This window comes from Microcaecilia unicolor, chromosome 1 (genome assembly GCF_901765095.1).
Source record: "Microcaecilia unicolor chromosome 1, aMicUni1.1, whole genome shotgun sequence".
Lineage (NCBI taxonomy): Eukaryota > Metazoa > Chordata > Amphibia > Gymnophiona > Siphonopidae > Microcaecilia > Microcaecilia unicolor.
The window spans coordinates 69,130,195-69,157,355 of NC_044031.1; the positions used below are offsets into that span (position 1 = coordinate 69,130,195).

Genomic DNA, 27,161 nt, shown 5'->3' on the forward strand with positions numbered 1-27,161 from the left:
GTTATGATTTTTAAATCTGTGGATGAGTAAGTCATCAACAATCTTAGGATTCAGTCTAGCTCTCCTGTCTTCCACAGTCCTTCCTGCAGTAGAAGATGTATCCTTGGAAAATGTTCTGGTTGCAGGAATGTACAGGATCCCCCATGCAAATTTTGCTAGTTGTGGCCATCATGTCTACTTGTTTTTCCAAAAAATCAAAATGTCGTCATCTGCATCACTCAAACATAAATAACTATCCAATTCATTAGCAGCCTTTAAAGTAGAGAATGACACGGGGACAAAGTTTATCCCCGTCCCCATGGGCTCTGTCCCCATTCCCACCCCATCCCAACAGGATCTGTCCCTGTCTCCACCCCGTTCCCATGGGATCTGTTACCCTGTCCCTGCCCCGTTCCCATGCCATTCTCTAGTGCATCTGTTTAACTCATTTTAAGGGTAACTCTGAAACCTAGACACTCATATTTATACTGGTGTTGCACACATAAATGTTCAGAATACCAGCATTTACATGTGTTATGTATACACTTACATGTGTAAATGCTAGTATGGCATCTAAATGCTATTCTGGCAATTCCAGCTTAACTCACATAGCATGTATCTGCAAGGGGGCATACACAAGGCAGAACATGGGCAGGACACAGTCAGAGCTCCCACATCTTACAGAGTACTGTATTCTGCTAGGAGTGGTGCAGCAGACACATTACAGCCTCCATATTGCTGCACTTAGGCATAAATACAAGCACCTAAATCTTAGTGTTCTGTAGAATAGCTCCTACTGCGCCCTCTCTGGGTACCTAATTGGAAGCACCCAGCAGTTATGAAATGCTTTTGTTGGAGTTCAAGTGTATCTTGTGATTTCCCCCCCCCCCCCCCCTTATGGATGATTATGGCTTCTATAGTTGAGTCATGCCTCTGATCATGTTCCAGGTTTTGGGATCGCTTGGAATTCCCTTTGACTGGGGGTGGGGGTGCTTCAGGATGCCTGGCAGTATCACAAGGAGTTTCCATTTGTTCACAGAGTGCAAGAAAAATACATAAATGTGCTGCACTTATGAATCTTGAGTACACACTGCCATGTTTTGCAGCTGTTCTTGCCCATTTCAGGATAAGCAATCGTGGCAGAGTGAGAGGGAAATATTCAGCACCCCTGGAATGAAGCATGACAACCTTCTGCAATTTATTGCTGCTGAAAAGCGAGGAACAAACCTGGAGACAGAACTGTGGCTCATTACAGCTTTCCATGACAAGGTAGCATTTAATGTATCTTACACTGTCCTGTTTGAGGATTCATTTAACATTTACCACTGTTTTTTTTATAATGAAGTGGCTTGGAATATCTTGTGCTCACATTATCCCAGTACTGCTGGTTTCTCCCCTCCCCTCGATATTATATAGATCCTGTGGGGTGTTGGTATATGCTCATCTATAGGAGACAACTGTTTGTACTCTTTCAAGTCTGCTATAACCTGGCCATGGTATTTCCATGATCCAGTAAGATCACATCTTCCAATAGCCTGCATATGGCTGCTTTAATGCCCACCGATCCTGAACTGTGCTGTTGCAGAGAGGGGGAGACTAATGGGGGCGAAAAGGAGTATACTGTAGGGAAAGAATATATACTCTATCCCTGTACTGCTGACACTGATTCTCATCCTCATATTCTGAATGTGGGTGATAACAGAGACATAGTTGGGTATGTTTTTCAAAATGTTTATAAGCTTTCAGTTTTCTGTTTGCTGTGTACAGTAGAGAAAATTGGTTGGAGCTTATCCCTGTTACTTAGGCCTGGTGTTACAACTTTCTTTCACAGTATAAGTTTATATTTTCTTTAGAAGTTGTATTTCATTTACTTTGCTTTTATAAAATCACGGTGCAATCAATGTGGATTTTATAAATGCAAACTCTGTAAAGCCAAATAAAAGTATAGTTTCTTAATGTGAGATTGAAAGCATCCTCTTTTGCAGGGCTCGCTGACAGATTATCTGAAGGGAAATGTGGTGAATTGGAATGAGCTCTGCCACATAGCAGAGTCCATGACTCATGGGCTGGCCTACCTGCATGAGGATGTGCCCCGCTGCAAGGGGGAAGGACACAAACCTGCCATAGCACACAGGTGATATTTCCCATCAATATGCAGGATTAAGTGACACGTCTCATCGCAATAAAGTATATGGCATTGAGTGTAAATTTGCTGGCAGGATTTGAGATCTCAGGCTCGGTGAAATCTTTGTTAACACAGTGATGCACTGCTAAGGCCACCACTCCCAGAAAGAGGAAATGACATGGTTTCAGGGCATGAGATCTGAGTTGTGGTCTTGTATCCCAAGTAAGATAATGTATTGCTCTGGTATTGCAGCCTGCTCACTTTAATCACCACAGACTGCTTAAAAAATAAAATACTACAGATTCTTTTAGATTTGTATTGGGTAAATAAAACTCTTTATTTGCACTTTAATTGGAGAGTGTATAAGTCATTATTGTTCCAACTACACAATGATTAAGAAATACACACACTAATCGAGTACATTACTAAAGGAAGGCTATAGAAAAGTAAAATAAGAAAGATATATACAGAGCAATCTGCTTAAGTGCAAGGGTCTGGGACCAAAGAAATGCATGCAGTTAACCAGAGCATGCACTTAATCGTTGTGACCCAAAGAAGCTTGACATCTGATAAACATATGTACAGTACTGTTTATTATTATACGTACAGTATATCGTCTCAGTTAACTGACAGGCTGGCTTGAAGTAATCAGTTATAGTCCTCTGTACACTCTTGGGTCTATGAGTTCCATAGACTACGTCTGCCAGACGGTAAAAACTGTCATAGCACTGACATCCAGTGGCCTCCAGATAGGCCCGCACAGTGATGAGACTCTCCAGCGCTCTTGCAAAAGTGACAGGAGGAGGTTGTTGAATTTCATCAGCATGTGCCTCGCTGCTCATTTCTTCATCTGTTCTATCATCAGCCGTTGTTGCCTGCGTGTTGGAGCATATCTGAACATCAGTGCTGTCTTCAGCTGTTTGTAGATCGTAATCAACAGCTACATAGCGATGTAACTCCTCTTCAGTAAAACCGGCTGGGATGTCAATAACCTCTTCATCTGACGCGTTTGCAACAGCTGCACCTGTTTCGTCCCTCTCCACATCCTTAACAAAACTTGCCCGCTTGTAGCAGTTCACAATGGTTGCCTGTGTAACGTGATTCCAGGCTTCTTTCTGCATATGTAGGGAATCCAATGTTGTGTTAGATTATGAGCCAGTTCAACAGCACGTTTATCCTTGCCAGTCTGGTCATCCATAATGCTCATCAGACGACGTAGCACAAGAGCCCGATAATGTTGTTTGAAATTGGCTATTATGCCCTGATTCAGAGGTTGGATCAGAGAGGTAGTGTTTGGTGGCAGGAAGACCACTTTGACGTTAGACAGCCTGACATCATCCCTGTGTGCAGCACAGTTATCACAAAGCAGCAAAATCTGACGCCTTTGTGCCCGCATTCTAGTGTCTAACTTCTTTAGCCACTGCTTCCAAATTTCCCCAGTCATCCATGAATTTGCGTTAGCCTCATATGACACAGGAAGTCGCTTAAGTTTCTTGAAGCAATGGGTCTCTTTGCTTTTTCCCATGACGAGGGGTTCCAAGTTGTCACTCCCATCCATATTGCAGCAAAGGAGGATTGTCAGTCGGTCCTTCGATGTTTTACCTCCAGTAGTTTCGGCATGTTTGAATGCAAGTGTTCCATCAGGAATCGCTCGCCAGTAGAGACCATTTTCTTCAACATTGAAAATGTCATGAGGTGCAAACTCGTTCAAGATGGTAGGAAGAACTGAAACAACCCAATTTTCAGCACCAAAGTCATCAGGGTCTCACCATGCTGTTCCTTGAATTTTATGCTATTCCTCTCCTTCCATCTTTCCAACCATCCAACAGTGGCTTTGAATTCAGTCAGTCCAAGACTTTCTGCTACCTGGTTAGCGTTCTCCAGTGGACCAGTGACAGGAAACTGTCTGCTCCTGACCCGAGAAAACCACCGAAGAAGAGCATCTACCTCCTCAGCTTTTCCGGCCCATTTTCGTTTCCATTGTGGATTTATATTATTTTGCCAGTCTTCCAGAAGCTGGTCTTTCTGCTTCAAGACAAGTGAAATTTGACTGGGATTGACACCATATTCTTTAGCAATAGATGCTTGACTTTGTTTGTTTTCTAATTTTTTAAGAACTTCTATTCGTTCAGCCAGTGTTAAAGTCTTACAGTTCTGCCACCACGACGACCCCGATGTACGCCCTAACAACATTCTTTTGCTTATTCTGCCTGTGGCAGTTAGAGGCAGTAAATTTGAAATCTCGTTGGTTGTCAAGCGCCAGTCGGCTTCCATATTCCATGTACGCGCTTATGCGGAGTCTTTCCTGCAGAGGAGCGGTCTTGAACCATGCATATAGGCGAATCTTGCACTTATCAGTTGTGCGCTAAAACGAAGTTTGTCCCCATAGAAATTGATGGTGCCAAAAACGGGACCGAAGTACGGCATGCAGTTAAACAGAACATGCTGTTATCCGACGTGCACTTAAATGGAGTGCATTGTATATATATTACTCACAACATCACTGGTCAGGAATTATATCATTCAGGCTCTTATCTCATCAGCTGGGAGGCCCGTTGCAGCAAAAACCCAAAGTCTCCTTATGACCAGGAACAAGTCTTTCTGCGCGATACGTCTATCCACAGATGAGCCTCAAAGCTCTGCTGCAACAAGCCCCCTTTTTATTAAGCTAAAACTTATCCAGGAATGTACATGAGGATTCAGTCACACGCTCTCAGTTCAGGTAAACAAACCACTGGCCAGGTGGCTTATCTCCCGAACCTCAAGCATACCCCACCTCCCTCCTGCACAAGCTGGCTTCAGAGACATTCAACCTGTTCTTGAGGTGTGCCTTATCTCATACATTGTTCTTGAGATGTGCTTTACATTCCAGCCTGTTCTGCTAAGCTAACTGCTTTTACCACATTCTCTGGCAACAAATTCCAGAGTTTAATTGCTTGCTCATTCAGTGAAAAAATATTTTCTCCGATATTTATTTTAAATGTATTACTTTGTAGCTTCTTTTTGTGCCTCATAGGCCTAGTATTTTTGGAAAGAGTAAACAAGCAATTCACATGTACCTGTTCCATTCCACTCAGTATTTTATATGTATACCTCTATCATATCACCCCTCAGCCGTCTTTTCTTCAAGCTGAAGAGCCCTAGACGCTTTAGCCTTTCTTCATAGAGAAGTCATCCCATCCCCTTTATCATTTTTGTCAACCTTTTCTGTACCTTTTCTAATTCCACTATATCTTTTTTGAGATGCGGTGACCAGAACTGCACAAAGTATTTGGGTGTGTGTGGTTTATTTATTTATTTAGTTAGTTAGTTGTTGCATTTGTATCCCACATTTTCCCACCTATTTGCAGGCTCAATGTGGCTTACATAGTACCATGATGGCGATCGCCAATTCCAGATAATTCTGGTATGAAAATACAGAGTGGTAATGCGTTAAATTTCATAAGTGGCAGAGAAGATTAGGTAGTCAAGGAGGAAGAGTTAGGTTTTGTCCAGTTCTGGTATAAGTTTCGCTGTGTTGCAGGGTTCAGGTGTTTAGGTTGGATCGTTATGGTATGCCTTTTTGAACAAATTGGTTTTTAATGGTTGCACTGTGGAGCGTTACAAAGGCATTATAACATTCTCATTTTTGTTTTCCATTCTTTCCTAATAATTCCTAACATTCAATTTGCTTTCTTAGGTGCCGCTGCACATTGAGCAGAGGGTTTCAGTGTGCCATCAACGATAAAATCTAGATCCCTCTTCTGGGCAGTGACTCCTAATATGGAATCTTGCATCACGTAACTATGGTTTGGGTTCCTCTTTCCCACATGCATCACTTTGCACTTGCTCACATTAAAAGTCATCTGCCATTTGGAAACCCAATCTCCAAGTCACATAAGATCCTCTTGCAATTTTTCACAATTCTCTTGCGATGTTACAACTTTGAATCATCAGCAAATTAATAACCTCACTAGTTATTCCCATCTCTAGATCATTTATAAATATGTTAAAAAGCAGCGATCCCAGCACAAACCCCTGTGGAACCCCACTATCTACCCTTCTCCATTGAGAATACTGACTATTTAACCATGCTCTGTTTTCAATCTTTTAACCAGTTTTTAATCCGCAATAGGACATTGCCTCTTCTTCCATGTCTTTCTAATTCCTTCAGGAGTCTTTCATGAGGTACTTTGTCAAATAACTTTTGAAAATCCAGGTACACAATATTGACTGACTCACCTTTATCCACATGCATATTCACCCCTTCAAAAAAATGTAGTGGATTGGCAAGGCAACGTTTCCCTGGACTAAATCCATGTTGGCTTGGGTAATCTTCATACTTTGCTTCCACCATGTATGCATGAGAGAAACTGGATCCCAAATACTTGCCAATATAAAGTAGCAGTTATGGTTGATTCAAATTTTTGCTGTCTCCTCTCCCAGTATAAATTTGTTTCATCCTCTAACTATACTTTTGTCATAGAAATGTTAAGTATTCTTCAATCAATTGGTACAAATCTGCCATCTAGTGGTAATATCAGGTCAATGCAGCTTTCAAACTAGAAACTGATGAAGGCCGACAGTCGCTCAGAAGCGCATTGTTCAGGATAAGGTATCTTTCAAAGATATCACCAAAACAGGAAAGATAGGGTATCTAGATAGTGAGGCTGCAAAAGAGACCGTAGTAGATCAGCAGGCATATTTTCAAAGCACTTAGCCTTCCAAAGTTCCATAGAAACCTATGGAACTTTGGAAGGCTAAGTGCTTTGAAAATATGCCTCCAGGTGTCCTTAAATAAAAATCAGACAAAAGATTGCAAATTAATACTGTCAAGTACTGAGCATGATGTAAATAGGAACAACAAACATAGTTTGAAATGTCTATATGCGAATGCTAGAAGCCTAAAAAATAAGATTGGAGAGTTAGAATATATTGCACTAAATGAAAAATTAGATATAATAGGCATCTCTAAGACCTGGTGGAAGGAGGATAGCCAGTGAGACACTGTCATAATGGGTACAAATTATCTCATAGTGATAGGGTGAATCAAATTGGTGGAGGGGTTGTATGTTAAGGAGAGCCTTGAATTAAATAGATTGAGAATTCTGCAGGAAACAAAACACATCTTGGAATCACTATGGATTGAAATTCCATGTGTAAAGGAGAAAAGGATAGTGATAGGAGTGTACTATCGTCCGCCTAGCTAGGATGAACAGACGGATGTAGAGATGTTATTGGAAATTAGGGAGGCTAACAAACTGGGCAACACGATAATAATGGGTGATTTCAATTACCCCGATATTGACTGGGTAAATGTAACATCAGGATATGCTAGGGAGGTAAAATTCCTTGACTAAATCAAGGATTGCTTTATGGAGCAGCTGGTACAGGAGCCAACAAGAGAAGGAAAAATTCTAGACCTAGTCCTTAGTGGATCGGGAGGTAATGGTGATGGGGCCACTTGATAATATGATCAGATTTGATATTAGCTTTGAAGTAAGTATGCACAGGAAATCTAGTACATTAGCGTTTAACTTTCAAAAAGGAGACTATGATAAAATGAGAAGAACAGTGAAACAAAAATGTAGAGGAGCGTCTGTGAGGGTCAAAAATTTACATCAGGCGTAGATGCTGTTCAAAACTACCATCCTGGAAGCCGAGGCCAAATATATTCCGTGTATTAAAAAGGAGAGAGGAAGACCAAATGACAGCCAGCATGGTGAAAAATTGAGGTGAAGGAAGCTATTAGAGCAAAAAGAAAATCCTTCAGAAAATGGAAGAAGGAACCAACTGAAAATAATAAGAAACTGCATAAGGAATGTCAAGTCAGATGCAAAGCGCTGATAAGGAAGACGAAGAGGGACTTTGAAAAAAAGATTGTGTTGGAGGCAAAGACACATAGAGGGGCATAATGGAACAGAAACGCCTATCTCCATGGGCGTTTATCTCCGAGAACGGGTCCGTGAAGGGGCGGGGCGGATCGTATTTTTTAAAAGAAAAAGACGCCCATGTTTTATTCGTCAAGGTGTGAGCTGGGCGTTTTTGCTTTTCAGCGATAATGGAATATGAAATCGCCCAGCTCAAAAACGAATAAATCCAAGGCATTTGTTCGTGGGAGGGGCCAGGATTCATAGTGCACTGGTCCCCCTCACATGCCAGGACACCAACCGGGCACCCTAGGGGGCACTTTTACAAAAACCAAATAAAAGGTAAAAGAGCTCCCAGGTGCATAGCACCCTTCCCTTGGGTGTTGAGCCCCCCAAATCCCCCTCAAAACCCATTGCCCACAAGTCTACATCATTACTATAGCCCTAAGAGGTGAAGGGGGGCACCTACATGTGGGTACAGTGGGTTTGGGGGGGTTGGACGACTAGTAGCATTAAGCAGCACAATTGTAACAGGTAGGGGGGGGGATGGGCCTGGGTCCACCTGCCTGACGTCCACTGCACCCCCTAACAACTGCTCCAGGGACCTGCATACTGCTGCTTGGGAGGAGGGTATGACATTTGAGGGTGAAAGTAAAAAGTTGTGAAACATCATTTGTTGTGGTGGGAGGGGGTTAGTGACCACTGGGGGAGTCAGGGGAGGTCATCCCCGACTCCCTCTGGGAGTCATCTGGTCATTTAGGGCACTTTTGGGGGCCTTATTCGTCAAAAAACAGGGTCCAGGAAAAGTGTCCTAAATTCTAGCTCAAAACTGTTCCATTATCGGCGAAGGGCGCCCATCTCTGTTCGCCCGATAACCACGCCCCAGTTCCGCCTTCGACACGCCTTCGATACGCCCCCGTCAACTTTGTCCGCATCCGCGACGGAGTGCAGTTGAAAGCGTCCAAAGTTCGGCTTTCGATTATACCGCTTTATTTGTTTTTGTGAGAAGAACGCCCATCTCCCGATTTAGGTCGGAACTTGGGCGTTATTCTCGTTCGATTATAAGCTGGATAGTAAAATATTTTAGGTATATTAAAAGCAAGAAGCTGGCAAAAGAATCGATTGGACTGCTAGATGACCGAGGGGTAAAAGGGGTGATCAGGGAAGACAAAGCCATAGCAGAGAGATTAAATGAATTCTTTGCGCCGGTCTTCACCGAGGAAGACTTGGGAGAGATACCGGTGCCAGAAATGGTATTCGAAGCTGACGAGTCAGAGAAACTGAATGAAATCTCTATAAACCTAGAGGATGTAATGGGGCAATTTGACAAATTGAAGAGTAGCAAATCTCCTGGACCGGATGGTATTCATCCCAGAGTACTGATAGAACTGAAAAATGAACTGGCTTAACTATTGTTTGTAATATGTAATTTATCTTTAAAATTAAGCGTGGTACCGGAAGATTGGCGTGTAGCCCATGTAACGCCAATACTTAAAAAAGGTTCCAGAGGGGACCCAGGAAATTATAGACCAGTGAGCCTGACGTCTGTGCCGGGCAAAATGTTAGGGACTTGTATAAGAGGATGCCGCCACTTTTGTAGAGAACACCAGACGAATTTCATATTTAATATAAACAGTTTATTTACAATTGTTCTGAATAGCTCAATGGGCTATTGCAGGAAGCATTTCTTGATAAGCAATATACAAGTCAGAATGAATGATCAAAACAAAGCAATGTAAAGCACTATATACAGAGAGAGAAATCTATATACAGACAAAGAAAAATTCAAAATGCTTACTACCTCTTTGTTCCCCTCTAGTTTTATACCGGGCCTCTGACTAATTCTCTCATACAACATTCCTGTGCAAGTCTCTGAATACCACAAACTGTTAATCATGGGCAGAACATGCTACATCTGTTTTCCCTTATTCCACAGACTTTCTGGAGCCTGCCTTTAGCTGATGTAGGCCCCATCATGTCCCAGGAGATTTTAGTGTTGAAACAGCTAGCTCTGCATGTTCTTTGAAGCTTTCCACTCCTATTTTTTTATGCTTTTGTTCAACAAATCCTCCCTTTTGAGGACTGATTGTTTCAGGCCTCAAACATCTGTTTCAGCTCCAGTCTGTTTTCTTACCTCCCTTCTAGATCTCCTCCCCCATGTTTGTGGCATTCAGTTTCTGCACACTTTTTCAATATTTTTGGCTGACCTATTAAAGTTCTATTCATTCTTGATTTCAGTTATCATTATCATTTTAAAAACATCCTGGCACATCTTTGCAAACATGCTAATACATGTTGCATTAAACAGATTCAATTGTACTAGGGTACAAAATTTATATTTCCTTTGAATACAGACAGTGAGCTTCATCAAAGGGGAATACACTGTCATTCATTCTTACTTTTCATTAGCTGATGTGGCATTAAAAATTACACAAATTAAAAGCATAACATTCATTGAATCAGTTGTTACAACATTCTGCGTGTAAGTGCACTTTATCGGGGGAATGTGTTCAGTTGTCATACTATTAATCAGACACCAACATGATGTCTGTGGGTACTTGTCCATAAGCAAGGCTTGCTTATAAATAGTCTCATTTTTCCAATGAAGGTTTTCATCATCTCTTACACAGGTATTATTGGGATCACAGTCATGGTGCCCACTCAATTTTATCATTGTAGTCCCATACATCATAGCTGGCAAGGACAAGGATGTGGGCACATATGATACAATCAGTCAAATTCAACATCTTGGCCACTGTAACAAGTCTATTCTCATATGTGTTCATTGTCCATTAACAAACAACAACAGTCCAATACCATCATGTTTAGGGACATGATGTTTGTTTATTCTTTGTCCATTTCAATGTTATTAATTCGTCGAATATCTGCTAAATGTATCCAAGAAGTATGACCTTCCAGACGGGCAGCGGTCTGAGTAAGGGCCGTGATAGCAAAAGGTCCTACATACACAGGATCCTTCCATGTTTTATGTGTAAAGTTCTTTCGTAGTACTAAATCACCTACTTTAAAAGCACAAACATCATTAGTAGTCCCTGCCTGTGATGCTACATTTGTTCGGATCATATCACTTGTCAGGTTCAACATAGGTTGTAGCTTTTGCCAGTACTGAGCTGTGCTATCAGTACTTGCTGTCTGCATCGGGAAGAAATGACGTCCTGTCTGAATTTGGAATGGGGTCAATTTAGTACGCCCATTAGGTTGGGCCCTTATAACCATCAAAGCTAATGGTAACAAATCAAGCCAGGTATATGGTTTACCTGCTGTTTCCTTGTTTAAAGCCTTCAGTAATACTCTCAATTTAGTTTTTAAAATGCCATTGTAGCGCTCCACCAAACCATTGGAGGTGGGGCGATACACTGATACTTTTCTGTGTGTTAAACCAATAATCGTTTCCATTTCTTTCAAAACACTGTTATTAAAATGTGTCCCGTTATCAGAAATTATTCTAGACGGACACCCATGTCTTGGCATAATATGAGTTACCAGGCATTGTACCACTTCATGTGCTGTCTCCCTTTTACATGGAAATGCTTCTATCCACCTTGAAAAAGCATCCACCCAAACTAACAAATACCTTTTTCCCTGCACTGGAACAATCATATCAGTGAAATCCATATACCATTCTTTTGCTGGGCCTTCTGGTATTGGAAGTGTCCCAGGCGATATTTTAGGACCTCGTTTAGGTATGTTAATATTGCATACCATGCAATTTTGCACAACCTGTTGAATCAGGTTATCAATTTTTAAAGTCCAAAATCTTTGCTCAAATTGTTGCCTCATTGTTTCCTTATTCCAATGCATGGTTGCATGCCACTCAGCCAATACCTTAATCACCTGACTCATTGGCATGCAAGGTAATCCTTCTTCTGCATTAAACCATTCACTTCCCAATTTCATACATCCTCTCTTCAACCATTTTTCACTTTCCTGTCCCTCTGGCTGCCACATTTCAATCTTATCTACATTCGTAAGTGGCCCTTCCTGTGTCTGTCTAGTATTATACAAAATCTTTTCACTTTGCTTAACCACCTCCGTTGCTGCTGCATCAGCCATTGCATTACCTAGTGCCTCAAAGGTTGGCCTTTCAGTGTGGGCCGGGGTCCACACAACTGCAGTTTTTCTACCTTCACGTTCCCTTCTTGCCAAAATTTCAAACAGCAATTTCCAATATGTGTAATGTTGTAAATTTTTACCTGCACTGGTTATCATCCCCCTACGTTGCCATTTTAATATATGATACTGTAGTGAACTTGCAACGTAACCACTATCAGTATATATAGTGACATTTTGAGTCATATCAGTGTGTTGTAAGGCTGTAATAACGGCTAAAAGTTCAGCATGCTGTGCAGTCTGATCAGGAGGGGTTTTATATTGTACTTGCATTATCTTTCTTAGATTCTCATCTACCTGCACGCAGGCAAAGCCTGCAACAGTCCTTTCACAAGCTCCATCTGTAAACCATATTAACCCATCAGATAAGGGTTCAAAAGTAAGACAGTGAAATGTAGGGATTTCTATAGTATCAATCTCAATCTCTTGATCAACAGGAAAAAGCAGATCTATCTTATTTCTCTGTTCTTTAGTTAATGGTATTATTCTTATATCTTGTCCTAAAAGTACTGCTTGATATTTTCCAAATCTAGTGGCTGTCAATGCCGTCTGGCTAGGGCTCAACAGCGTTTTAATCGTGTGGTTGGTATGTATTACAATAGGAACAAAAGGCATTTGTGCTCTCCATTTACCTACTGCTGCCACAATAGCTGTCAGTAACTTTGGTATTTCTTTCATTCCCTTCTCCACATGATTAAAAGAGCCTGACAAAAAAGCTACTGGTGCATTTACTTCATTGTTTTGATTAATCATAGCTGCCCAACTATTTCCCATGTCTTTTACCCACAAATGCACAGGTGATTGGATATCTATTACTGCTAACGGTCCTGGGGATAACAAATCCCTCACAATCTTAGCCAATATTATCTTATCCTGCTCTTCCAATACAATTAATGTATTCTTTGGTGTGGCTGCGGGCAGTTTCAAATGTTTATAAAGTCTCATTACTTTTTGTGTATAATTTGGTATCCATTGTCTGCAGTAATTTAACATTCCCAAAACAGCACGTAACTGGGTAACTGTTTGCGGTACCGGAGTCTCATTTAAAATAGATATAACTTCCGGTATAATGACCTTATGTTCTGCTGAAACATTTTGTCCTAAAAAGGTGACAGTAGACTGAGCTATAACACATTTTTCCCTGTTACATTTATATCCTAACTCTCCTAATAACAAAAATAATTTTCTAGTCCAATCTAAGCATTCTGCTTCAGTCTCAGCCGACAGTAGAATATCATCTACATAGACAAACAATGACACCGTGTCAGGCAATTGACTCCTGAAATCCTTTAAATCCATCATTAGTTGTTTTGAGAATACCGATGGACTATCAGTAAAGCCTTGAGGCATCCTAGTCCACCTGTATGCCTCATTCTGTACTATAAATGACGTCAAATCCCTAGACTCTGGATGAAGAGGTATTGAAAAGAATGCATTAGACAAGTCAATAACAGTGTTATATGCATATATATTCTGGGTATGCAAAAGAGTAGCAGGATTTGCACAAATCGGAAATTGATTTCTTGTAACTTCATTTAGCTCTCTTAAATCATGTACTATCCTTACATTGTTTTCCCCTTTCGGGACCGGAAACAATGGGATATTATACGGGGATACTGAAGGTTCAATAATACCACATTTCAATAATTTATCAATGTGTTCCAGGGTTTTGGATACTAATTTAGGTCGTATGGGGTAAGGGTCTTGCTTCGGCCCCTGTGCCCCTTCTATTAATTCTATCTTATGGGGTTTTGCATTTATGGCTAGTCCATATGGTGAATCACTTGTACTCCAAATATGTTGCGGTAATTCTTCCATAACCCTTACTTTATTTTCATTATTCAACTGTTGAACCATGGTGAGCAAACTTGGTATTTCTTTATTTCCAAAATCTAAACACAATCCTAATTGAGACAATAAGTCTCTACCACACAAATTTACTGGGCAATCAGGTGCCACTAAGAAGGGTACCACAGCCTCCCTTGAACCGTGCGGTTGGCATTCCAAGCGCACCAGAGTCGGCTCCGTTAGCCTTTTTCTTTGTTCTATCCCCGTAAATCCCACTGTTGTTCTATACTGATTTGAAAGCTTAACTCCCAGTGATTTTGCACATAACACAGAGGTACTCGCCCCTGTATCTATCAAAAATCTCACAGGAGTTCCATATTTGCCAATTGTCAATGTAATAAAGGGCTCCCTTGTGTCTAACCTGAAAATCATTCCCTCTTCCTGACACGGGTTTGCTTCCAGTCAATAGCATTGGTCTGGAATATTCTGCCAAGTTGGAAAAGCATTTACAGTACCCTGTCTCTGTACTGCAGCCCCTGGTCCCTGTGATTGCGTCGCCGGCTGCTGTATTGCAGTCTGCGGGGCACTCGCAGGTATCCCTACTACTTGTGGCATTAATCCTTGCTGCGTCTGCATTTGTACTTGGGGCATTCCTGCATTCTGATAACATTCTGAGGCATAGTGACCAAATTGCTGACATCCCCAACATTGTACATGTGCCCTTCTATTAGGTGATAGTCCTGATCCTTGCATCCCTCGACCCCTACCCCTGCCTCTAACCATGCCTCGTCCCCTTGGTTGGTACGGCCGGCTATATCCCGGTTGTACATAGTAAATGACCTGTGGAGGTGAGGCAGAGGGCATTACCATTGTTTCCTGTTTTTTATTTCTATCCTGTTCCTTGCTTTCTAAATCCTTTAACTGCATAGTCATTAACTTAGAAGTTAATTTAGCCTGTTCTTTCTGTGGGGTCTCTATCAGTTTACGATGCACATTACTAAAATGCATCAATGTCTCTCTTATTTCAGGCCACGGCTTTGAAGACAGGGCAATGACAGCATCTAAATTCTTATGCATATTATCAGGCAGTGTGGACATGAATAGGTGTAAAAATACTGCTACATTATGATCCACATCTGCATCTTGCCCTGTTTGAGCCTTATACAAATTTATACATTTTGTCAAATGTGCCGAAAAATCAGTTTTAGGGTCCCATTTATTTGCCGTTATGGCTGAAAAATCAATCGGGGTTGGATACATCACATGCAGAGCTGCAGAGAGAGCAGCCTTAATATTCCCTACATATACATCCCCATCTGCAGTATGTGACAGCAGACGCTGATATCCACACTGCACTGCCAGTTGAGAAATACTAATACCTGATGCTGCACATAAAGCTTTAAAATCTCCAATAGTCAATTGAGTCCCTGCAGTTGCCTGTTCTATCCCATCTAACCACATACGAGCTCCTTTCACTATACTGGGAATTTTTGCAACTAAAGTTGTCACATCTACAGGGGTGTATGGTTTGTAATGTTGTATTCGATTGCCAGCTGCGTCTAAGCGCGTCATAACTGGCATGTGTAAAGCACTACTATCTAAAGCGCTGCAAATCTCCTGTTTACCTTCCTCTTCCAAATCACGTTTTATTTGGTGGAACCAATTATCCCAGAATTCCAATCCCTCTTTTACAAATGTTCCAGTCCCTATACCCGGGCAATTTTTGTTGACAACCTCTAATAATTCCTGAATGTCCTCATGTGTACTAGGACCATTTTCATCGCACGGCAAGGGGAGCCGTTTTACATCTAACCAGTGTCTAGTAGCCCCCCACCATTCCTCACCATATCTAGTATTATTCAGTCTCATAAGCTCTGCAGCCACATGCGTGCCTCGAAAAATTGGCCTGGGGGGCCCTGGGGTTAAAGATGTTGGCATAGTTTTTGTTCGCTTATGAGTTGGGGTTGACATGGTCATGGGAGGCTCGGAGTACATCCGCAGTCGTCCCTCAATTTCAAATTGTGTTGCCAGGTCATATTGTTCTGATGTAATTAAAGTTTTCAAATCAGGGTAAGTGCCTGATTCTGCACTAGATTTTCCTTTTTCTTTCTGTCTCACCCGTTTTTTTTCCTTTTTCTGTTCCCCAGTCCCCACATCACTGTCCTCATTATCCCCTCCCTTTTCACTTTCTGAATCACTGGGGGGGTCATCAAGAGCCGAATACCCAGCGCATGGCACAGGGCGCTTTGACTTTGATTCCTTCATTTTATCAGTCGCCCTTATGGGGCACAACGTGTCCCTGCTAGATTCATATTACGGGGGATTATTTCTTTTATACATTTCTGCCTCTTTTTGTATCCTATCTACATCAGCATGAAAAAGATCTGCTGCTAAAGAAAATAAATTCCAAATTGTAAGATGCTTCTCTAAGCTTTTCTTCTGCCTAGTTTTATTTTTATTTTCTTGTAAGTAGCTCAGGAGAGATAATAATTTTGGACGATCAAACGATCCATCCTGAGACCAGCTCAAAACAGAATCTTTTGCATCATATTTGACCCATTTGTCATGTATTTTTTCAATCTGTTTTTTTTCTAATGGGAATAATTCTATGACATGCTGCAAAGGGGAGCATTTTTTTGAACTATCTAAATCTAAATACATAGCATATACAGGAGGCTTTTCTTTCTTATCTGCCCCTTTCCCTTTCATTGTATTCTGACTATTACAATTTCTCCTATAAAGCCACAATCTACAAAAATATACTAATGCACTTAAACAAAGAAAATATACAAAAAAGAAAACTACAAAGCTAAACAAATATACCAGTAATAAGGCCACAGTGTAAGCTTACTCACGCGTCTTCTTATTTCTCTTTTTAGCAAGCCCAGGAGTTATCACCTGTATGTCCACGTCAGTAGTTTGATCAATCCCACATCAGTGGAGCACAGAAATCATCAGGTTTAAACAACGCTTGCTTTACTTTCAATCCTGTAAAAAACTTCATTAACAACAACTTAATTTGTCCTTCGTCTCGCCTTCTCTTTTCCGTGTGCGGCCTACTCCTGGCTGGCTCGCCACTTTTGTATAAGAGGATGCCGCCACTTTTGTAGAGAACGCCAGACGAATTTCATATTTAATATAAACAGTTTATTTACAATTGTTCTGAATAGCTCAATGGGCTATTGCAGGAAGCATTTCTTGATAAGCAATATACAAGTCAGAATGAATGATCAAAACAAAGCAATGTAAAGCACTATATACAGAGAGAGAAATCTATATACAGACAAAGAAAAATTCAAAATGCTTACTACCTCTTTGTTCCCCTCTAGTTTTATACCGGGCCTCTGACTAATTCTCTCATACAACATTCCTGTGCAAGTCTCTGAATACCACAAACTGTTAATCATGGGCAGAACATGCTACATCTGTTTTCCCTTATTCCACAGACTTTCTGGAGCCTGCCTTTAGCTGATGTGGGCCCCATCATGTCCCAGGAGATTTTAGTGTTGAAACAGCTAGCTCTGCATGTTCTTTGAAGCTTTCCACTCCTATTTTTTTATGCTTTTGTTCAACAGACTATTGTAAAGAACAAAATTACAGAGCATATTCAAAAGCATCGATTAATGAGGAAAAACCAACATGGATTTAGTAAAGGGAGATCTTGCCTCACCAATCTATTACATTTCTTTGAAGGGGTGAACAAACGTGGATAAAAGTGAGCTGGTTGATATTGTGTATCTGGATTTTCAAAAGGCGTTTGACAAAGTTACCTCATGAAAGACCCCAGAGGAAATTGGAGAGTCATGGGATAGAAGGTAGTGTCCTATTGTGGATTAAAAACTGGTTAAAGGATAGAAAACAGAGTAGGTTTAAATGGTCAGTATTCTCAATGGAGAAGGGTAGATAGTGGGGTACCTCAGGGGTCTATGCTGGGACCGCTGCTTTTTAACACATTTATAAGGCCCTCATGATCCAAAGCCCCCACGCTGTTCCAAACAGCGCTCTAAAAATAGCGCTGGAACAGCGCAGGGCTTTTCTGCATAGATGATCAAAGATAATGCATGCAAATCTAAGCAGCGCAATTATCTTTGATTATCATGTAGAAGTGCGGGAGAATTGTGCCTGAGTATGCGCTCAGCACAATCCTCCTGCACTTGTTTGACAGGTCTGGGCTGTCAAAAGCCCAAACCTGTCAAACAGCCTGCCCCGAGGCCCGAAGAACCGGGGGCTGGAGGTCCGGTGGGTCTCCAGCCCCACCAAATCCCCGGAAAACGTTGTGGCCGCTCCCTTACATGGTCTGTAGCCCCACCCAGCGCATCCCAGGATGCAATGGGTGGGGCTGGGCGCCGCCATTTTGCAGCGACGTCGACTGGAAGAGAAGGGAGGCAGGCTGCGTCCCTCCTCCAACGAAAGGTAGGGGGGCCGGGAGGGGAGTTGTCACCACGGACCACCAGGGATTGAAAGGAGAACGCTGGGGGGGGGGAGGAGTTGGGGTGGGCTGGAGGTCCGCTGGACCTCCAGCCCCACCCCCCCGTCGCTGGGTGGGAGAGCGTTTGCCGGAGGTGGCCACTTCACAATTTCTGGGGGTTTGGGGGGGGCTGGAGACCCACCGGACCTGCAGCCCCCCCCCCCCCCCCCGTCGCTGGGTGGGAGAGCGTTTGGCCGGAGGCGGCCACTTCACAATTTCTGGGGGTTTGGGGGGGCTGGAGACCCACTGGATCTCCAGCCCTCCCTGAACATGGGGGGGGGGGGGGTGGGATCGTCGGGGGGACCGGAGGTCCACCGGACCTCCAGCCCCCTGTTCGCGTGCTTTGGGGGGCCTGCCAGCATGCAACTGTATGCTGGACAGGGCTCACCATTCCTCCCCAATGATCCGCAAAGTCTAATGCCAGCTCGGAGCTGGCGTTTACTTTCCCGCAGCCAGTGACCCAATCTTTGGCGCGCTGGACGCTGATCATTGGGGATGAATGCGTTAAGCGCTGATTAGCATGCATTTGCAAGCTAATTGCACTAAGAGCCCTGTTTAGCAAGCATTTGCATGCTACTTGCGCTAAGAGCCCTCGAGTGCATTGTTTCAGGCGCTCGAGGGCTCTGATCATGGGTCGGCAGCAAACTCCGGCGCTAGTATGGCGTTAACAGCCTCTAGCGCCAGAGTTTGCTTTTGATCATGAGGGCCTAAATGATCTAGAGATGGGAGTAACTAGTGAGGTAATTAAATTTGCTGATGACACAAAGTTATTCAAAGTTGTTAAATTGCAAGAGGATTGTGAAAAATTACAAGAGGACCTTACAAGGCCGGGAGACTGGACGTCTAAATGGCAGATGACGTTCAATGTGAGCAAGTGCAAAGTGATGCTTGTGGGAAAGAGGAACCTGAACTATAGCTATGTAATGCAAGGTTCCACGTTAGGAATCACTAACCAAGAAAGGGAACTCGGCGTCGTTGTTGATGATATGTTGAAACCTTCTACTCAGTGTTCTGCGGCTGTTAAGAAAGCAAATAAAATGTTAGGTATTATTAGGAAAGAAATGGAAAACAAAAGTGAGGACGTTATAATGCCTTTGTATCAGTCCATGATGCGACCGCACCTCGAATATTGTGTTCAATTCTGGTCGCCGCATCTCAAAAAAGATTTTGTGGAATTAGAAAAGGTACAGAGAAGGGCGATGAAAGTGATAAAGAGGATGGGACAACTTCCCTATTAGGAAAGGCTGAAGCGTCTAGGGCTCTTCAGTTTGGAGAAAAGACGGCTGGTATGATAGAGATCTATAAAATAATTAGTGGAGTGGAACAGTTAGATGTGAATCGTTTGTTTACTCTTTCCAAGAATACTAGGACTAGGGGGTATTCGATGAAGCTACAAAGTAGTAAATTTAATACGAATCGGAGAATATGTTTCTTCACTCAATGTGTAGTTAAACTCTGGAATTCGTTGTCAGAATGTGGTAAATGCGGTTAGCTTGGCAGGGTTTAAAAAGGGTCTGAATGGCTTCATAAAGGAAAAGTCCATAGACTATTATTAAATTGACTTGGGGAAAATCCACTGCTTATTTCTGGGATAAGCAGCATAAAATGTATTGAGTTTTCTGAGATCTTGCCAGGTATTTGTGACCTGGATTGGCCACTGTTGGAAACGGGATGCTGGGCTTGATGGACCTTTGGTCTGTCCCAGTGTGGCAATACTTATGTACTTATGTAATAAACCCACCAGTTAAAATAATCCCCTCATCTGATTATCAGTTGATGCCAACTGGTGTTTAAAATATTTCTGTTTTGCTTGCCTATCCTCATTTTCATATCATCTGTTGTACACTTTGCTGTGCTCACTGTCCTCCTCCCCCTTTTTCTGCCAGATCATTTCTAAACAGTGACATTTTGACATCTTGATCCCTGGCTGATACCATCCATTATCCCTACCATTCCTCTTATTGCCAAAAGAACCCAGCGTTAACTGCTTCAGGTTTCCATAAATGCAGTGCCAGGTCCTCAGCCCCTCTGTTTCACAAAAGGAATATTCAATAACTTAATTCAGAAGTGGAAGTCTTCCTAGATCTGTTCATCTGGACTTCTTTCTTTCCCTCCAGCCTTCCTTGTTTAGACATTCCACCTACAGAAAAAGACAAAATAACACATTACAACCAGACACTGTGCAAACAGAGGCCTTCTCTACTCTATCCCAAGTTAGACTGCAGAGGAAATTTTGTCGTACAAGAAGAAAGAAGCAGTCACATGGATATTAAATTCCCTTAAAATTATCAAAGCTAAGAAACTCTGCAATAAACTAGGTATAGTTTTTTTTCCCAGTCCCACCAGGGTCTCTTCTGCTCATGGAAGCTTATAAATGAGAAGGCAACATATAGAGGGAGGCCCATGCAGGCTAGTATACATTCTCCGAGGACAAGCAGGCTGCTTGTTCTCACTGATGGGTGACGTCCACAGCAGCCCCTCCAATCGGAATCTTCACTAGCAAAAGCCTTTGCTAGCCCTCGCGCGCCGATGCGCACCGCGAATGCGCGGCCGTCTTCCCGCCCGAAACCGGCTCGTGCCGGCCAGTCTTCTTTTCTCCGCGCTCAGTACGGTTGTGTTTTGCCGTTCGTGCCCCGAAAAGTCGACCTCGCGCGTCGTTTTTGACTCGTTTCAGAGAGAAACTTTACAAATTGTTTCGGAAAGACCTCTTTGGGTCTTTACCCTTCCTGTACTTCGAGTTTTTTTTCGCCCCGGTAAGTTTTCTTTCGTCGTCGGGGTAGGCCTCAATTAGGCCCCGGTCGAAATTTCCTTCCCGCTATTTTTCTGGTGCCAAATTTCGCCATTTTGACTTTTGATCTCGCCGGCGTGATTTTTCCGCCCATGACATCGAAGCCTTCCAGCGGCTTCAAGAAGTGCACCCAGTGCGCCCGGGTAATCTCGCTCACTGACAGGCACGCTTCGTGTCTTCGGTGTCTGGGGGCCGAGCACCGCCCTCAGGCCTGTAGTCTGTGTTCCCTTTTACAGAAGCGGACTCAGGTAGCGAGGTTAGCCCAGTGGAACTTTTTGTTCTCGGGCTCTTCGTCGGCATCGACACCGGGGGTATCGAGTGCATCGACGTCTTCAGCGTCCAGACCTTCATCCTCGGCTGCCAGTGCATCGAGTGCATCGAGGCATCGACCCTCTGCATCGGCGCTGAGACATCGGACGACTGTATCGACGTCGGTGGTACCGGGACCCCGTCTGCTGATGTCGTCGGACGGTGGTGCTTCGTCTGGAGTGCAGGTGAGGGCTGTCCATTCCCCTGCTGGTGGCAGTGAGCCTTCGGGTGGGTCTCCCCCTACCCTGAGGGCTCCTGCGGTACAGCCCCCCCGAGATCGACCCTCTTTGGTCTCGGCCCCGAGGAAGAGACAGCTGGATTCTACGTCCTCCTCGTCGGTGCCGGGAAGCGCCGGTGACGTGCTTCGCAAAAAATCTAAGAAGCATCGACACCGGTCCCCTTCCCGTGTCGGCACCGAGAGCTCTGGGTCGCCGAGGGAGTCGGCACCCAGCAGGCATCGGCACCGAGAAGACCGCTCACCCTCTGTCCAAGAGGTGTCGATGCGCTCCACTCTGGACAGCCCGGAACAGCCTCCACGCCCGGAACAGGTTCTGACGTCGACGCCTGCATCGACTTCCATGCCTTTTTCTGCAGCCGCTCTGAACGAGAGCCTCCGGGCCGTTCTCCCAGAGATTCTGGGAGAGCTGTTGCACCCTACCCCTCCGGTACCGGCGGTGCTTGCGCCACCGGTACCGTCGAGCGTGGCGCCGGCTGGTCCATCGCCCGGGGTGAGGTCGCCGGCGTCGGTGCCGCCTGCGGTACCGACTGCCGTCGCCTCCCAGGAAGGCTCCCCGACTACGTCGGCGGAGGGAGCTTCGCCGATGCGGGCGAGGGAGTCTACCTCTCGACGCCCCCATCGTGGACGTGGTTCCACAGAGTCGAGCCGGGCGTGGTTGCAGACACAGGTTCGTGAGCTTGTGTCTGACACCGAGGGTGAGGCCTCGTGGGAGGAAGAGGAAGACATCAGATATTTCTCTGACGAGGAGTCTGACGGTCTTCCCTCTGATCACACTCCCTCTCCTGAAAGGCAGCTTTCTCCTCCTGAGAGTCTGTCTTTCGCTTCCTTTGTCCGGGAGATGTCTACGGCCATCCCCTTCCCGGTGGTTGTGGAGGACGAGCCCAGGGCTGAAATGTTTGAGCTCCTGGACTATCCTTCTCCACCTAAGGAAGCGTCCACAGTACCCATGCACCATGTCCTGAAAAAGACATTGCTGGCGAACTGGACCAAACCTCTAACTAATCCCCACATTCCCAAGAAGATCGAGTCCCAGTACCGGATCCATGGGGACCCAGAGCTGATGCGCACCCAGTTGCCTCATGACTCTGGAGTTGTGGATTTGGCCCTAAAGAAGGCTAAGAGTTCTAGGGAGCATGCTTCGGCGCCCCCGGGCAAAGACTCTAGAACCTTAGACTCCTTTGGGAGGAAGGCCTACCATTCTTCTATGCTCGTGGCCAAAATTCAGTCCTACCAGCTCTACACGAGCATACATATGCGGAACAATGTGCGGCAGTTGGCGGGCTTGGTGGATGCGCTCCCCCCTGAGCAAGCCAAGCCTTTTCAGGAGGTGGTCAGGCAGCTGAAGGCATGCAGAAAATTCCTGGCCAGAGGGGTGTATGACACCTTTGATGTTGCGTCCAGGGCCGCTGCTCAAGGTGTGGTGATGCGCAGGCTCTCATGGCTGCGTGCCTCCGACCTGGAGAACAGACTCCAGCAGCGGATTGCGGACTCGCCTTGCCGTGCGGATAATATTTTTGGAGAGAAACTCGAACAGGTGGTAGAGCAGCTCCACCAGCGGGACACCGCATTCGACAAGTTCTCCCGCCGGCAGCCTTCAGCCTCTACCTCTACAGGTAGAAGATTTTTTGGGGGAAGGAAGACTGTTCCCTACTCTTCTGGCAAGCGTAGGTACAATCCTCCTTCTCGACAGCCTGTGGCCCAGGCTAAGCCCCAGCGCGCTCGCTCTTGTCAGCAGCGTGCGACTCAGCAAGGCCCCTCGGCTCCCCAGCAAAAGCAAGGGACGAGCTTTTGACTGGCTCCAGCAGAGCATAGCCGACATCCAAGTGTCAGTGCCAGGCGACCTGCCAGTCGGAGGGAGGTTGAAAGCTTTTCACCAAAGGTGGCCTCTCATAACCTCCGATCAGTGGGTTCTCCAAATAGTCCGGCAAGGATACACCCTCAATTTGGCCTCCAAACCTCCAAATTGTCCACCGGGAGCTCAGTCTTACAGCTTCCAGCACAAGCAGGTACTTGCAGAGGAACTCTCCGCCCTTCTCAGCGCCATTGCGGTCGAGCCCATGCCATCCGGGCAGGAAGGGCTGGGATTCTATTCCAGGTACTTCCTTGTGGAAAAGAAAACAGGGGGGATGCGTCCCATCCTAGACCTAAGGGCCCTGAACAAATATCTCGTAAAAGAAAAGTTCAGGATGCTTTCCCTGGGCACCCTCCTTCCCATGATTCAGGAAAACGATTGGCTATGCTCTCTGGACTTGAAGGACGCCTATACGCACATCCCGATACTGCCAGCTCACAGACAGTATCTGCGATTTCAGCTGGGCACACGTCACTTCCAGTACTGTGTGCTACCCTTTGGGCTCGCCTCTGCGCCCAGGGTGTTCACAAAGTGCTTGGCTGTAGTAGCAGCGGCACTTCGCAGACTGGGGGTACACGTGTTCCCATATCTCGACGATTGGCTGGTGAAGAACACATCCGAGGCAGGAGCCCTGCAGTCCATGCAGATGACTATTCGCCTCCTGGAGCTACTGGGGTTTGTGATAAATTATCCAAAGTCCCATCTTCTCCCAGTGCAGAAACTCGAATTCATAGGAGCTCTGCTGGATTCTCGGACAGCTCGCGCCTATCTCCCAGAGACGAGAGCCAACAACTTGTTGTCCCTCGTCTCGCGGGTGCGAGCGTCCCAGAAGATCACAGCTCGGCAGATGTTGAGATTGCTGGGCCACATGGCCTCCACAGTTCATGTGACTCCCATGGCCCGCCTCCACATGCGATCTGCTCAATGGACCCTAGCTTCCCAGTGGTTTCAGGCTGCTGGGGATCTAGAAGACGTGATCCACCTGTCCACGAGTTTTCTCAAATCCCTGTATTGGTGGACGATTTGGTCCAATTTGACTCTGGGACGTCCTTTCCAAATTCCTCAGCCACAAAAAGTGCTGACCACGGATGCGTCTCTCCTGGGGTGGGGAGCTCATGTCGATGGGCTTCACACCCAAGGAAGCTGGTCCCTCCAGGAACGCGATCTGCAGATCAATCTTCTGGAGTTGCGAGCGATCTGGAACGCTCTGAAGGCTTTCAGAGATCGGCTGTCCCACCAAATTATCCAAATTCAGACAGACAACCAGGTTGCCATGTATTACATCAACAAGCATGGGGGGCACCGGATCTCGCCCCCTGTGTCAGGAAGCCGTCTGCATGTGGCTCTGGGCTCGCCGTCACGGCATGGTGCTCCAAGCCACGTATCTGGCAGGCGTAAACAACAGTCTGGCCGACAGGTTGAGCAGGATTATGCAACCTCACGAGTGGTCGCTCAATTCCCATGTAGTGCGACAGATCTTCCAGGTGTGGGGCACCCCCTTGGTAGATCTCTTTGCATCTCGAGCCAACCACAAAGTCCCTCAGTTCTGTTCCAGGCTTCAGGCCCACGGCAGACTGGCATCGGATGCCTTCCTCCTGGACTGGGGGGAGGGTCTGCTGTATGCTTATCCTCCCATACCTCTGGTGGGGAAGACTTTGTTGAAACTCAAGCAAGACCGAGGCACCATGATTCTGATTGCTCCTTTTTGGCCGCGTCAGATCTGGTTCCCTCTTCTTCTGGAGTTATCCTCCGAAGAACCGTGGAGATTGGAGTGTTTTCCGACCCTCATCACACAGGACGAAGGGGCGCTTCTGCATCCCAACCTCCGGTCCCTGGCTCTCACGGCCTGGATGTTGAGAGCGTAGACTTTGCCTCTTTGGGTCTGTCAGAGGGTGTCTCCCGCATCTTGCTTGCTTCCAGGAAAGATTCCACTAAGAGGAGTTACTTCTTTCTATGGAGGAGGTTTGCAGTCTGGTGTGACAGCAAGGCCCTAGATCCTCGCTCTTGTCCTACACAGACCCTGCTTGAATACCTTCTGCACTTGTCTGAGTCTGGTCTCAAGACCAACTCTGTAAGGGTTCACCTTAGTGCAATCAGTGCATACCATTACCGTGTGGAAGGTAAGCCGATCTCAGGACAGCCTTTAGTTGTTCGCTTCATGAGAGGTTTGCTTTTATCAAAGCCCCCTGTCAAGCCTCCTACAGTGTCATGGGATCTCAATGTCGTTCTCACCCAGCTGATGAAACCTCCTTTTGAGCCACTGAATTCCTGCCATCTGAAGTACTTGACCTGGAAGGTCATTTTCTTGGTGGCAGTTACTTCAGCTCGTAGAGTCAGTGAGCTTCAGGTCCTGGTAGCCCAGGCCCCTTATACCAAATTTCATCATAACAGAGTAGTCCTCCGCACTCACCCTAAGTTCTTGCCAAAGGTTGTGTCGGAGTTCCATCTGAACCAGTCAATTGTCTTGCCAACATTCTTTCTCCGTCCCCATTCCTGCCCTGCTGAACGTCAGCTGCACACATTGGACTGCAAAAGAGCATTGGCCTTCTATTTGGAGCGGACACAGCCCAACAGACAGTCCGCCCAATTGTTTGTTTCTTTTGATCCCAACAGGAGGGGAGTGGCTGTAGGAAAACGCACCATATCCAATTGGCTAGCAGATTGCATTTCCTTCACTTACGCCCAGGCGGGGCTGGCTCTTGAGGGTCATGTCACGGCTCATAATGTTAGAGCCATGGTAGCGTCGGTAGCCCACTTGAAGTCAGCTACCATTGAAGAGATTTGCAAAGCTGCGACATGGTCTTCTGTCCACACATTCACATCCCATTACTGCCTGCAGCAGGATACCCGACGCGACAGTCGGTTCGGGCAGTCAGTGCTTCAGAACCTGTTTGGGCTTTAGGATCCAACTCCACCCCCCGAGGGCCCTGTTTGTTCTGTTCCAGGCTGCACTCTGTTAGTTGGTAAATTTTTTAGGTCAATCTCAGTTATGTCCTCGCCGTTGCGAGGCCCAATTGACCATGTTTGTTGTTTTGAGTGAGCCTGGGGGCTAGGGATACCCCATCAGTGAGAACAAGCAGCCTGCTTGTCCTCGGAGAAAGCGAATGCTATATACCTGTAGAAGGTATTCTCCGAGGACAGCAGGCTGATTGTTCTTACAAACCCGCCCGCCTCCCCTTTGGAGTTGTGTCTTCCCTTCTCTTTGTCTTGCTACATATGAGACTGGCCGGCACGAGCCGGTTTCGGGCGGGAAGACGGCCGCGCATGCGCGGTGCGCATTGGCGCGCGAGGGCTAGCAAAGGCTTTTGCTAGTGAAGATCCCGATTGGAGGGGCTGCCGTGGACGTCACCCATCAGTGAGAACAATCAGCCTGCTGTCCTCGGAGAATACCTTCTACAGGTATGTAGCATTCGCTTTCAGTCTCACCGATTGATGAGACATCCAACAGAAAAACATTAACCATTATGATAAAAATGCCCATCGGATAGGGTTACCATATGGCTCCAGAAAAAGGAGAACAGATTGAGCCAGTCTGGGTTTTACTTCCATTGCTGTCAATGGAAGCAAAACCCGGACTTTGGTGTGCATGTTGTTTCCCGCGTGGCAGCCTTCTGAACATTCTGTGTAGATTAAC

The 27,161-nt window shown here is 45.3% G+C and overlaps 1 protein-coding gene across 1 annotated transcript in view; it reads left to right on the top strand.

The window, feature by feature from the left end:
* The window catches only part of ACVR2B (activin A receptor type 2B), a 348,757-nt gene that overhangs the window by 280,970 nt on the left and 40,626 nt on the right, over positions 1–27,161 (top strand). The window contains exons 6-7 of the mRNA XM_030198157.1: positions 1,105–1,248; positions 1,965–2,113. Coding sequence (XP_030054017.1) covers positions 1,105–1,248; positions 1,965–2,113 — 293 coding nt within the window. The remainder of the gene's footprint in view (positions 1–1,104; positions 1,249–1,964; positions 2,114–27,161) is intronic.